Below are 13,157 nucleotides of genomic sequence, written 5' to 3' on the forward strand. Positions count from 1 at the left end.
TAGAGAGGGTGTGGAGAAAAGGGAACCCTCCTGCACTGTTGGTGGGAATGTAAATTGATACAGCCACTAAGGAGAACAGTATGGAGGTTCCTTAAAAAACTAAAAATAGAACTACCATGTGACCCAGAAATCTCACTACTGGGCACATACCCTGAGAAAACCATAATTCAAAAGGACACATGTACCCCAATGTTCATTGCAGCACTATTTACAACAGACAGAACAAGGAAACAACCTAAATGTCCAAGAACAGATGAATGGATAAAGAAGATCTGGTACATATATACAATGGAATATTACTTGGCCATAAAAAGGAACGAAATTGGATCATTTGTAGAGATGTGGATGGACCTAGAGTCTGTCATACAGAGTGAAGTAAGCCAGAAAGAGAAAAACAAATATTGTATATTAACGCATATTTGTGGAATCTAAAAAATGGTACAGACGAACCTATTTGCAGGGCAGGAAAAGAGACGTAGACTTAGAGAACAGACATGTGGACACGGGGTGGAGGGGGAGGGTGGGACAAATTGGGAGATTAGGGTTGACATATATACACTACCATGTGTAAAATAGATAGCTAGTGGGAACATGCTATAAAGCACAGAAAGCTCAGCTCGCTGCTCTGAGACACCTAGATGGGTGGGATGGAGGGGTGGGGGTGGTGGAAGGGAGGTCCAAGAGGGAGGGGGTATAGGTATACATATAGCTGATTCACTTCCTTGCACAGCAGAAACTAACACAACATTGTAAAGCAACTATACTCCAATAAAAAAAAAAGGTGAGTGCGCTTTTGTGCTACTTTTCTTTTACCCTAATCATTGTATTATTTTAGCCACTAGGAAGGAATTGGTGTTTACTCAGTATTGCTGCTTTTCTCAAACTCTCTTTTTCACTCATTAGAACTCTATTGCTAGCATGATCATTTTATTCCAATTACAAGAGAGAATAACAAGCTGCAGATAAGTAGATTTGAAAAATTCATTCCTTAGTAATTAAATAGGCCATACCCTTAAACTTCCCTCCTCCCACCTATCTGAAGAAAGAATATTCAGAAAATACATATTTTAACATCATACTTTGAAAAGAGTATCTATAGTCACTGGCCAAGGCACCCTGGGGCATCAATCAGGACAATGAGCTTTGCCCTAGCCAAAGTCAGAGTTAAAGCAAAGGATAAGTTGGCTACAGCTGCTCATCATTCCCTGAGTAAAGAAAAACTGAGAATGAGCACTCCTAGCCACATCTCCTCCAAGATTCCCTATCACTGGCAACTGCTATTGCCTCTTAACTGACTATAATTTGATAATTGTTAAGGTGTAAAGTTGGTTCTTTTTTGAGGATGCAAAATACCTCTATCACCTACTGGGATCGATCAGGGATCAGCATACCACAACTTTCTGCCTGTTTTGTACAGCCCACAAGCTAAAAATTATTTCCACATTTTCTGAAAAACCGAAAGAATAATATTTCATGATATGAAATTCAAGTATCAGTGTCCATACATAAAGTGGAATGCAGCCACACTCATTCATTCACATATTGTCTATGGCTGCTTTCTCATGGCAATGGCAGAGCTGGGGTTGTGACAGAGACCTTACGACCTGCAAAGCCCAAAATATTTATTATCTGGCCCATTATAGAAAAAATTTGCCAATCTCTATTCTACAGCATAAACCAGATTATATCTCTCTCTTGCTTAAGATTACCAACGACTTCCTATTTCAACCTAAATGGTGTACAAGGTCCTAAATGATCAGCCCATACTGTAACTTTCACATTCTCTGGTTATTCAGTAATCTTCAGCAATGACTCTGGATTTTTTTTTTCCCAGCTCCTTAAAACCAAGATAAGACCCAGCTCAAGGCCTTGGTACTTATCATTTCTTTTCCTTAGAAAACTCTTCCCCTAAATCTGCCTACAAGTCATCATTTAAATCTCACTTCAAAGGTCACTAATTCAGACAGGTATTCCCTCCCTCTCTATTTTAATGCACTTCCCCTCCCCATCCCCATCACTACTTTAACATTACTCTATTTTTATTAACAGCACTTATCAATACCCAAAATTATGTTACATTATATACCTGTGTGCATGTGTTTAGCCCACTTTTGTCCATTTGAAAGTTACTCCTTGGAGATAAACCCTCACATGTTCATGACTTTATCCCCAGCACCCAGGACAATGCCAGACCCATAGTAGGTACTCAGTAATTGTTAATTTCTTCAATCATGCTGACTCTTAGATATCTAAAGTACAACTTAAAATATAACAAAACATTTTCAAATATGACTAAAAATCTGTAGTGTGATGTATGACTAAAGATAAAATACACTGTTGGGCTCTACTAGCTTAACTAAAAGTTATAGTTTCCATTTTCTTTTTTTGTTTGTTTTGTTTTGTTTTTTGGCCACACGGCTTGTGGGATCTTAATTTCCCATTACACTGTATCTAAACTTTCGGTGGCATTTACAACCATGTACCCTGATTTTATAACTTGTTGAGTATATGTCATCCTAGGCCACTGGAGTGAGGCTCTAGAAGACAGACACAGGGGGTTCTGTTCTGAATTATATTAACCTATTAGAGAAGTGGAGTAGTTAATGCTTAGGGTGTAACCTTTGTGCCTTACTTTCCTCAGCCACAAAATGGAAATAAAAACAGTTTCTATCTTATAGTATTGTTGTGACTATTAAATAAGCCAAAACACACAAAGTACTTAGAACAGTACCTGACAGAGTGTAAAGGGAAAAATAAACGTTAGCTATGATTATCTATGCTTTTTACGTCTTTGTAAACTCACCAAACCTAGCAAAGTGCCTTGCATATATTGAGTTCAAAATATGTCGATTGAATAGAATTGAGTCAAATCCAAGACTAAAAATTCATAATAGGGTGAATGATACAATCATCCTACAAAAATGCATTCAGTGCTTGCTGTGCGTCAAATACTCTGTTAGACCTAGGGACACCCATGAACACAAGAGGAAAAGGTTTAATATATGACTATCACTTGTTAATTTTCCTCCATTTACTGAGCAGGGGCTCAGTGTGAGGCAGGGGTAATGTGTGAGGCAATTTTTTTTCTGTGTATTACTGTGTGTGTGTGTGTGTGTGTGTGTGTGTGTGTGTGTGTGTGTGTGTGTGTGTATCTCCTGGTTGCAAATGCAACCATTTCTTAAACAATCCTGCCAGTGGAGGCAGCAGTAAATAATAACGAATAAATCAATACATCATATGTGGAACAACAAAATGAATTTAAACTTTCTGCCTTATCATTTCTTAAAAGATTTGAACTAACTATTCTTTCCCTAGAGTAAATTTAAACTCGTATATAATCCAAAAAAGATACACTAGAATTTGCCTCAAAGACCCTCAAAAGAGCGGAGAAAGAAAAAAAGTTTAAATAAATAAGGTAAATATTTTATTTTTAGTTATAACCTATCTGTAGTATTAAAAAAAAAAAAACTAGAAAGACTAGAATTGTTCTCTTCAGGTGCGTGGACAGGGAACCTCCTCTGGTCTTGGAAACTACACGCTTAAGCACGAGGCCAAAGCAGCTCATCAAGCGGGGACAGCATTGGGCCCTCTTGGATAATCCAACCAGGAAGGCAGAAAGGGACCCGACATCCTTCTGGCTGAGCCCGGGGACGTAAAGGGAGGTCAGGGCAGGGGTGCAGGGAAGCATACCACATTGGAAAAGGAAATTCCGACGTCGGATCCCTGCACTCTGAGGAGCATCTGGTTCCCGTCGTCCAAGAAGTTGTTGATTTCAGGACTGTTGTACAGCAGCAGCTGGTCCCAGGATTCCGACACCAGTCCAAAGTAATTCTGAGTAGTAGTGAAGATGAAAAGCTTCCGAACGTCCCCGGTTCCGCCCGCCATGATTCTAGAGAAGGGGAAAGGGGAGGGAGGGCGGCAAAGAGGGAAGGAGGAAAAAAACAGTCGGGACAGAAGTAAAGAGAAGATGAGAACTCGGCTCAAATCCGGAGCGCGCCTGGGGGCCTGCGGAGCTCCGCGGTTGCCACGGGCAATCGCTATGGCGACGGAGCACTACGGCGGCGCGCGGTGGGCGTTACCATCTCGGGCACGCGCACGCAAAGCTCTCGGAGAGGATCGATCATCTAGGAGCTCCTTAGCTGCTCGCCGCGGTCCTCGATTGCAAAGGATTCAGGCAAGTTTGTGTCAGGTCGCAAAATCTGACTTTAATGCTTTCTACTGACTTCTTATAACGCATAATTAGAAGAGATACCTCTAGTCTTCAAGTGCAGCAGTATGACAAGGATTTAGGATGGGTGGGGTTCTAGTGCTCCATCTTCCCCTTCACTAGTTAGCAAACCACTCTGTCAACGTCAAGTTCCACATCTGTAAAATGGGGAAATACTATCTGGGTTGTAATGAGGACTTTAAGAGATTACTATTTAAACACCGCTTTTTAAAGAGACTGATAAAGAATAGAAGTTCAATACGACGTTAATTTACTTTCTCCATCTTACTCTGCTCGTTTCTGTGTTAATTTCCCACCATTATTTTAATTTTGTTATCCTATTATTTCAGAAAAATGTAACCACCAATTTTTCATCACAATCGTTATCAGAACACACAGCCATATTGTAAAATAACCAAAATGGGCAATGATACTTGTTAATTTGTTTCATAACAAGCATAACCAAATGCTGAAGAAATACAGACGTGAAATCAGGCTTCATCATTTTCTACCCCATGGCATCACTACAAACTACTAAATTGGTGGTCATTTATCCCAATATTCATCAAAGACTCTCCGAATTCAATGATTATCTTCTAAAAAATATTTACCGCATGCTGCTATATGCCAAGTAGTGAACTAGACCCTGGAGATCATAGTCTCTGCCCTCATAATCAGTCATCATCTCAGCCCTGATTTGACCCATTATCCTAGGGAAAATAAACACATACCAATTTTTTTATTTGCACTCAGTAATCACTACTATATTCTTTTAGAATTAGAAAGAGGGTCTTTTTATCTGCTGAGCATCTTGATTAAGTTTGAGGAATGGAAACTAAAGAAAGCTGAAGTGCTTTAAATTATAAAGGGAAATGAATTCAAATTCTTACGAAATAATCCAAAAGATGGGAAAGGAGTCAGTGAGGTAGAATGCTGGCAGCTGGATGGGAAAAAATCCGAATAGGAACCCAGGGTGACTGGGTAGTGAAAAAGGATTTTGAAAGCAAAAATGGCTAATATGGATACAGAGATTCTTGCTCTGCAATGGGCATTATGATCCTTACCAGGGTCTTAAGGAAAGTCTCCATTACTCACAAATGCTTAGTCTGGGTGAATTATTTTGGTGGAGATGTATGAAATGGCTGAATTAAGCATCCATGGCAATGTGAATAAAAGTGAATAAAAAGCCAACACATTTAGGGAGATGAGTCTAGAAAGCACTTGAAATCATGAGAATCTCATCCTCCCAGGAATTTTTAGAAATCTTGGATGGGCTTTGGACTTCCACAAGATATGAAATTTGAGTGTTTCAATCAATTTTAACCCAGATGTCAAAAAACATTTTAACCTAGATGTCCGGTTGACATGTAAACCCCATGTGGGTAGGGATTTTGTGTATCTTGTTCACTGCTGTATACCCAGAATTAGGCCTAGAGTGGAAAACAAGACAGATAAAATCCCTGTACTCATGAAGCTTCAATAAAGAAGAAAGAATCTCAGAGATGGTAAGTTATAGAATGAAGATTCATACCCAAATCCAATTCTCAATCAATTTCTAGACACTATTTCACAGTGGTAGGCAGCAGGCTAGCCACTAACATCATATCTCCCCTTTCACAGCTAAGAAGTGTTTACCATCCAGGTGTGGACATTAACTAATTCTCACCAATGAAATGTGAGCAGAAGTAGTGTGTGCCACTTCCAAGGCAAGGTTTTAAAGAAGTAAGTATACTTTTACCCTTTGCCAGCTGGATGCAGCTAACGAAGCAACAAGAGATGGCAGAACCATGAAAGAGTCTGAACCAGCGCTTCTGAATCACAGTGTGGCGTAAAGCCAGCAATTGTTAAGCAAGAAATAACCTTTATTGTGTTTGAACCATTTTATATTATACATGTGTGGGTCTATTTTTTAATAGCAATTTAGGCCACACTAACCAATGAGTAACTGATATCAGCAGTAGGGTGCTGTTTAAAAAAATTAATGTGGAGCATTTGTTTAGAAGTTGGTTAGCAGGTGGCATGCAAACAGATAATGTGAGCCAGAGGACAGGGCACAAAACCTTTCTGAACCAAGGATTCCTAAGTTTTTTCGATATTTACATTTATCAAACCTCTTGGTGTTAGGACTTATTTATACTTTAAAAAAGTATTGAAGCCTTCAGAAAATTTTTGTTTCTGTGCATTATTTCTATCAGCATTTACTATAATAGTCATTCAAAGTGAGACAAATTTTAAAATATTCATTTATTCATCCATTTAAAAATAATAAGCCCATGACTTGTTAACATAAATAACATATTTTATGAAAATAATTATAATTCCCAAAACAAAAATAAATTTGGTCAGAAGAATGGTATTGTTTCACATTTCTGCAAATCTCTTTAATATATTCCTTAGTGGGAGATCCTCTATCTACTTCTGCATTCCATCTCTTGCAGTATGTTGTTTTGGTTGAAGTATATGGAGAAAACACAGATAATGTAGTTGGAAAACAGAAAGAACTTTATAATCTTTTCAGATAACTGTGAGTATTCTTTGTTACTAAACCAAAACTCCACAAATGGTATTTTCTTAAAGGACAGTTGCAATTTGGAATGTGGAACCATATCAATCAACATTTCATACTCAGCTACATTAAAATCCATTGGTCACTTGCACTCTGAATGGATATTTTACCCATGCATAATTTTGTAACATCATGCATTGATCATTTGGAAAATATTTGAGCTATGCAGATCTTCTAAATGTTGATACATTTCACTGTACAATATTTAAAAATCACATTCATTAATAAACCACTGATATCATAAGAAAAAGTCTTTACGTATGGAGAGGTTGTCAAACTTACAGTAGAGAGTTTAAGTTTTCCAAAATTCTAATTTTTGCATGAAAGCCTGAATTTCATCATTGTCAACAAATACTGTCAGTTTTTTCCTTGAAATAATAGGCTTATTTCATTCATTTTTGAGGAAAAAAAGTCTGCCAAATACCCAAATCTTAATAATCATAGTTTGTCATTCTTTCAAGTAAAAATTGTCTTCAGTGATAAAATCTGCTAGTTTTGATCACAATTCAAACAGTCACACAAGTTCTTTTTTTTAAGGCAAACTGTACTTCAGTTTGCAGCAGAAGTGCTTTATGGTGTTTCATCAGTCGGAATATTAAAATGACTTGTACTCAAGTTTTGAGATCTGATAAAATTATTTACTCTATCATTGAGGACATTCGTAAGTGAAACTGGAATCTTTTCCTGTGAGTACATGGAAGTGAAGAATGGATGACTACTAAAACATTTTGGTGCCTTGATTTGTGCCAGGGTGTCAACAGTTTAGCCACTATATTAGTTTTCCATTGCTGCATCACAAATTGCTACAAACTTAGTGGTCTAAAACACCACCCATTTATTAGCTTGAAGTCCTGTCCATTAGTAATCTGGGAACTGCATCTCTGGTCCTCTGCTAAGGGTATCACAAGGCTTAATTCAACATGTTGGCCAGGCTGAGTTCTCATCTGGAGCTTAGTGTCCTCTTCCAAGCTCATATAGCTGAGACAGAACTAAATCCCTTGAAGTTGCAAGACCTAGGTCCCCATTTCTTTGCTGGCTATAAGCTGGAGGCACCTTCAGCAACTAGAGGCCGCTGCATTCTTTACCTCCATCTTCAAAGCCAACAATGGAGAACTTTCTTACACATCAAATCTCTCCTGTGCTTCAAATCTCTTATAACACGAAGGGCCCCATTCCTTTTAAGGTTTTACCCAATTAGATCAAGCTCAATGAATAATCTCCTTTATTAACTCAAAGTTAACTGAGTAATAAACTAAAGCATGGAAGTGGTTGCCCACCATATTCACAGGATTTGCCCACATTCAAGATTAGAAGGTTATACAAGGTGTGCCCACCAGAGAGTGAAACCTTGGGGCTGTTCAGAATTCTGCCCACCATTACTTTTACACCATCAAATGTCAAGCACAGAGAAAGAGGCACAAAATGTCTTACTATTATTGTGGAAATAGTTTGACTTCACAGACCCCTAAAAGTAACTCAAGTTTCCCCAGGGTACCACCATTCTAGATGATCTCTAAGTTATCTGTATCTATTTTATGAAAGTGAATAGAGGAAAAAAACTTTTGCTGTTTTATCCATGATGTTTGACAAATATTGGGCAAATTATATTAAAAACATAATGATGGTTAAAAAATATTGCCCCATTTATTAAATACACTCTTTATACTCTTATTCAATTTAAAGAAAAATACCATAGGATTGTTATAATACCATTTTTCATATTAAAGAATAGTCATCTTGGGCTTCCCTGGTGGCACAGTGGTTGAGAATCTGTCTGCTAATGCAGGGGACACGGGTTTGAGCCCTGGTCTGGGAGGATCCCACATGCCGCGGAGCAGCTAGGTCCGTGAGCCACAACTACTGAGCCTGCGCATCTGGAGCCTGTGCTCCGCAGCAAGAGAGGCCGGGATAGTGAAGAGGCCCGCGCACCGCGATGAAGAGTGGCCCCCGCTTGCCGCAACTAGAGAAAGCCCTCGCACAGAAACGAAGACCCAACACAGCCAAAAATAAATATTAATAAATTAATTAATTAATTAAAGATTACAAAATTTAAAAAAAAAGAATAGTCATCTAATTACTATCCTTGGACACTGTTGGGAGAGCTATACATGAAAGAATGTAATTTCAGAACCTCTTTTTCAGACTCAGAGAAGCTGAAACTTACTCTAGGGCATAGTATTTACAGATTTCAGTCACCAGTCACCAGTACAATGAAATATATATTCTAATATAACATTTAATGTTCAACTCAAATACTTAAATATATTTACCTCTATATATTTTTATGTGTCCCTGTGGAATAATAAGGATTCTATTTCTCCAAATTCTGTTCCTAAGTCAGAAAATAGTCATTAACCATTACACCTGACTCTAATAGGGACCCAATACTTCCTGTAGTCAATTGTACTGAAATTATAGGGGAAGAAGAAGGAGCCATGTAGATAAAGGAGTTAGTGTTTATCAGTTCATACATATAAATGAAGATGATTCTTGCATTTGCACTTCTGTCTACCTCCATTCCCCAGACTAATCCTGGACATGGTTGAGGAGGTGGGGGAATGGGCCAGAAATGTGGTAATGTGGGGATGATTTTCCCCAATCTCCACTAACAAAGAGAATCAGAAACAGACATTGGTGGAGAACAAAATCAAAGCGTGGAGTTCCTTGCAGACAATACTCTTGGGTTTCACTATAAGAAAATACAGACACTATGATTAAATAAATATTTTGAGTCTTCTATCAGATGTTAAATACTATTTATTTGAATGCTGGTGCTTCATTACATATTAAAAATTAAATATCAAAGTTAATTGTAAACTTTTTGGTAAAAACTGTTTCTACTTCTTGAGCTTTGTTTTAAATTACCTTATATAAGAGTTCTCTTGAATAGTCACAATTGTTTTAATTGAAAATATATCTTATTGGTATTGAGGGAAAAGAAACCTTGTGGATCTTAAAGTTTATGCACATCAATTCCATTTACCTTTTGTTGGCCAACCAAGCCACATAGTAACATCTAACTGCAAGTAGGCAGGAAAGTGCTATTGTACCTTGTGCACAGAAAGAAAGAGCTATAAAATATCTGAGAACAGTTCTAATGACTACTGTACCTTCTAACATATTTCAAATTAAGGAAAAAAATGTTGCTTGGACTAAGCAAGATAAACGATGCGCTTTTTCCTCTGCCATAGTAACCAATAATGTTCTAGACAGTGACATTTGATAGATATGTCAAATCTAGATAGATTTGTTCGAATGACAAAGAACAGGGTCCCCAGCTGACCCTTGACCAACATGTAGTGTGAGCAACAAACAAATTTGGTTGTCTTAAACAACTGAACAATTGACTTCTTTGTTTCTCTGCCCTAATCTAGCCCATCCAGACTGCTGCAGATAAGATATGCACTCACCCACCCCACTGTCTCACACCCTGACCATTTCACTAATTTACATAGCCTACTTACCCCTGTAGGCATGTGAGTTTGTAAAGCTGTTTTACAGTATGCTGTCTTATTAAAGTCTGTTGCACCTATAACTAATTACATGATAATCATTTGTCTAAGAAATATAGTGCTTTTAATTTTGCCTTTCAGTGTAATGAAGTATGCTAGTGAACCTACTGTTTTAAGGTTCTCAGTATAAAAAACTTTCAAAACATATTACTATAATAGGTAATCTTTTCCTCTATAATTGTTGTAGGAAGGAGGACCACTTCCAGGGCCCAAGAGTGGACTTTTGTCTAACACTCGAAAATGAATTGTCCAAGGAGACACATGTACTGACAAAGCAAAAGACTTTATTGGGAAGGGGCACCCGGGTGGAGAGCAGTAGGGTAAGGGAACCCAGGAGAGCTGCTCTGCCACGTGGCTTGCAGTCTCAGGTTTTATGTTAATGGGTTTTGCTTTCTGGTTGTCTTTGGCCAGTCATCTTGCTTGTTGCCCATACTTGGACTGAATCAGGGTCTATCCTGGTGGTGTGCAGATCTCTCAGGCAAGATGGATTCCAGTGTGAAGGTTTCTAGGAGGTTGACAGGATATTTGGGTTGGCATCTCCTCCCTCCTCGTTTGGTGCCTCCCGAATTCTCCTGGTTAGTTTTTGGTGGAAGCACTGCATTCTTTATTGGAAACTCCTGTTATGGGACAATTCAGGCAAGTTATTCTTTTAGATGCTTTGATGCTGCTTTCTTTACCGTGTGCACGATCTAGCTTAAAAGAAAACAATCTTCCTTAGATTTGCAACTAAATACCCTTTAATATTGTGTTTTAAAAAATACATAACCACTAATGTAAAGTGCTGAAGAGAAAGCTTTATACCATGGTAACTATTTTTTTTATTAGAATTTTTTTAATTGGAGTATACTTGCTTTCCAATGTTGTGTTAGTTTCTGCTGTACAACGAAGTGAATCAGCTATATGTATACATATATGCCCTCCCTCTTGGACCTCCCTCCCACCCCCCCATCCCACCCATCTAAGTCATCACAGAGCACCGAGCTGAGATCCCTGTGCTATACAGTAGGTTCCCAATAGCTATCTATTTGGTAGTGTATTTATGTCAACCCTAATCTCCCATTTTATCCCACCGTCCACTTCCTCCTCTGTCCACCCGTCCATTCTCTATGTCTGTGGCTCTATCCCTGCCCTGCAAATAGGTTCATCTGTACCATTTTTCTAGATTCCATATATGTGCATTAATGTACGATATTTGTTTTTCTCTTTCTGACTTACTTCACTCTGTATGACAGACTCTAGGTGATCCACCTCACTACAAATAACTCAATTTCGTTTCTTTTTATGGCTGAGTAATATTCCGTTGCGTATATGTACCACATCTTCTTTATCCATTCTTCTGTCAGTGGACATTTAGGTTGCTTCCCTGTCCTGGCTATTGTAAATAGTGTTGCAATGCACATTGGGGTATCTCCATACTGTTCTCCATAGTGGCTGTATCAATTTACATTCCCACCATCAGTGCAAGAGGGTTCCATTTGCTCCACACCCTCTCCACCATTTATTGTTTGTAGATTTTTTTTTATGTTGGCCATTCTGACTGGGGTGAGGTGATACTTCATTGTAGTTTTGATTTGCATTTCTCTAATAATTAGTAATGTTGAGCATCTTCTCATGTGCCTCTTGGCCATCTGTATGTCTTCTTTGGAAAACTGTCTATTTAGGCCTTTGGCCAATTTTTCAATTGGGCTTTTTGGGTTTTTTTGTTTTTGTTTTTGTTTTTTGTTTTTTGTTGTTGTTGTTTTTCATATTGAGCTTCCTGAGCTGTTTCTGTATTTTGGAAATTAATCCTTTGTCCGTTGCTTCGTTTGCAAATATTTTCTCCCATTCTGAGGGTTGTCTTTTGGTCTTGTTTATGGTATCCTTTGCTGTGCAAAAGCTTTTACGTTTAATTAAGTCCCATTTGTTTATTTTTGTTTTTATTTTCATTTCTCTAGGAGGTGTGTCAAAACAGATCTTGCTGCAATTTATGTCAAAGAGTGTTTTTCCTACATTTTCCTCTAAGGATTTTATAGTTTATAGTCTTACACTTAGGTCTTTAATCCATTTTATTTTTGTGTATAGTGTTAAGGAGTGTTCTAATTTCACTCTTTTACATGTAGCTGTCCAGTTTTCCCAGCACCACTTACTGAAGCAACTATCTTTTCTCCATTATATATTCTTGACTCCTTTGTCATAGACTTGTCATCTAATCTTTGTCATAGATTAGGTGACCATAGGTGAGTGGGTTTATCTCAGGGCTTTCTATCCTGTACCACTGATCTATATTTCTGTTTTTGTGCCAGTACCATACTGTCTTGAATACTGTAGCTTTGTCATATAGTCCAAAGTCAAGGAGCTTGATTCCTCCAGCTCTGTTTTTCTTTCTCAGGATTGTGTTTCCATCCAAATTGTAAAATTTTTTGTTCTAATTCTGTGAAAAATGCCATTGGTAATTTGATAGGGATTGCATTGAATCTGTAGATTGCTTTGAGTTGTGTAGTCTTTTTCACAATATTGATTCTTCCAATCCAAGAAAATGGTATATCTCTCCATCTGATTGTGTCATCTTTGATTTCTTTCTTCAGTGTCTTATAGTTTACTGACTATAGGTCTTTTACCTCCTTAGGTAGGTTTATTCCTAGGTATTTTATTCTTTTTGTTGCAAAGGTAAATGGGATTGTTTCCTTAATTTCTCTTTCTGATTTTTTGTTGTTAGTGTATAGGAATGCAAGAGATATCTGTGCATTAATTTTGTATCTTGCAACTTTACCAAATTCGTTGATTAGCTCTAGTAGTTTTCTGGTGGCATGTTTAGGATTTTCTATGTATAGTATCATATCATCTGCAAACAGTGACAGTTTTACTTCTTCTTTTCCAATTTTGATTCCTTTTA

At 37.8% G+C, this 13,157-nt stretch overlaps 1 protein-coding gene across 1 annotated transcript in view; it reads right to left on the reverse strand.

The window, feature by feature from the left end:
* The window catches only part of DYNC2H1 (dynein cytoplasmic 2 heavy chain 1), a 387,388-nt gene extending 383,422 nt beyond the window's left edge, over positions 1-3,966 (reverse strand). Inside the window, exon 1 of the mRNA XM_024115318.3 lies at positions 3,691-3,966. Within this exon, the coding sequence (XP_023971086.1) occupies positions 3,691-3,885 (195 nt within the window). The 5' untranslated portion in view covers positions 3,886-3,966. The remainder of the gene's footprint in view (positions 1-3,690) is intronic.
* Between the last annotated feature and the right edge of the window lie 9,191 nt (positions 3,967-13,157).

This window comes from Physeter macrocephalus, chromosome 16 (assembly GCF_002837175.3).
Source record: "Physeter macrocephalus isolate SW-GA chromosome 16, ASM283717v5, whole genome shotgun sequence".
Lineage (NCBI taxonomy): Eukaryota > Metazoa > Chordata > Mammalia > Artiodactyla > Physeteridae > Physeter > Physeter macrocephalus.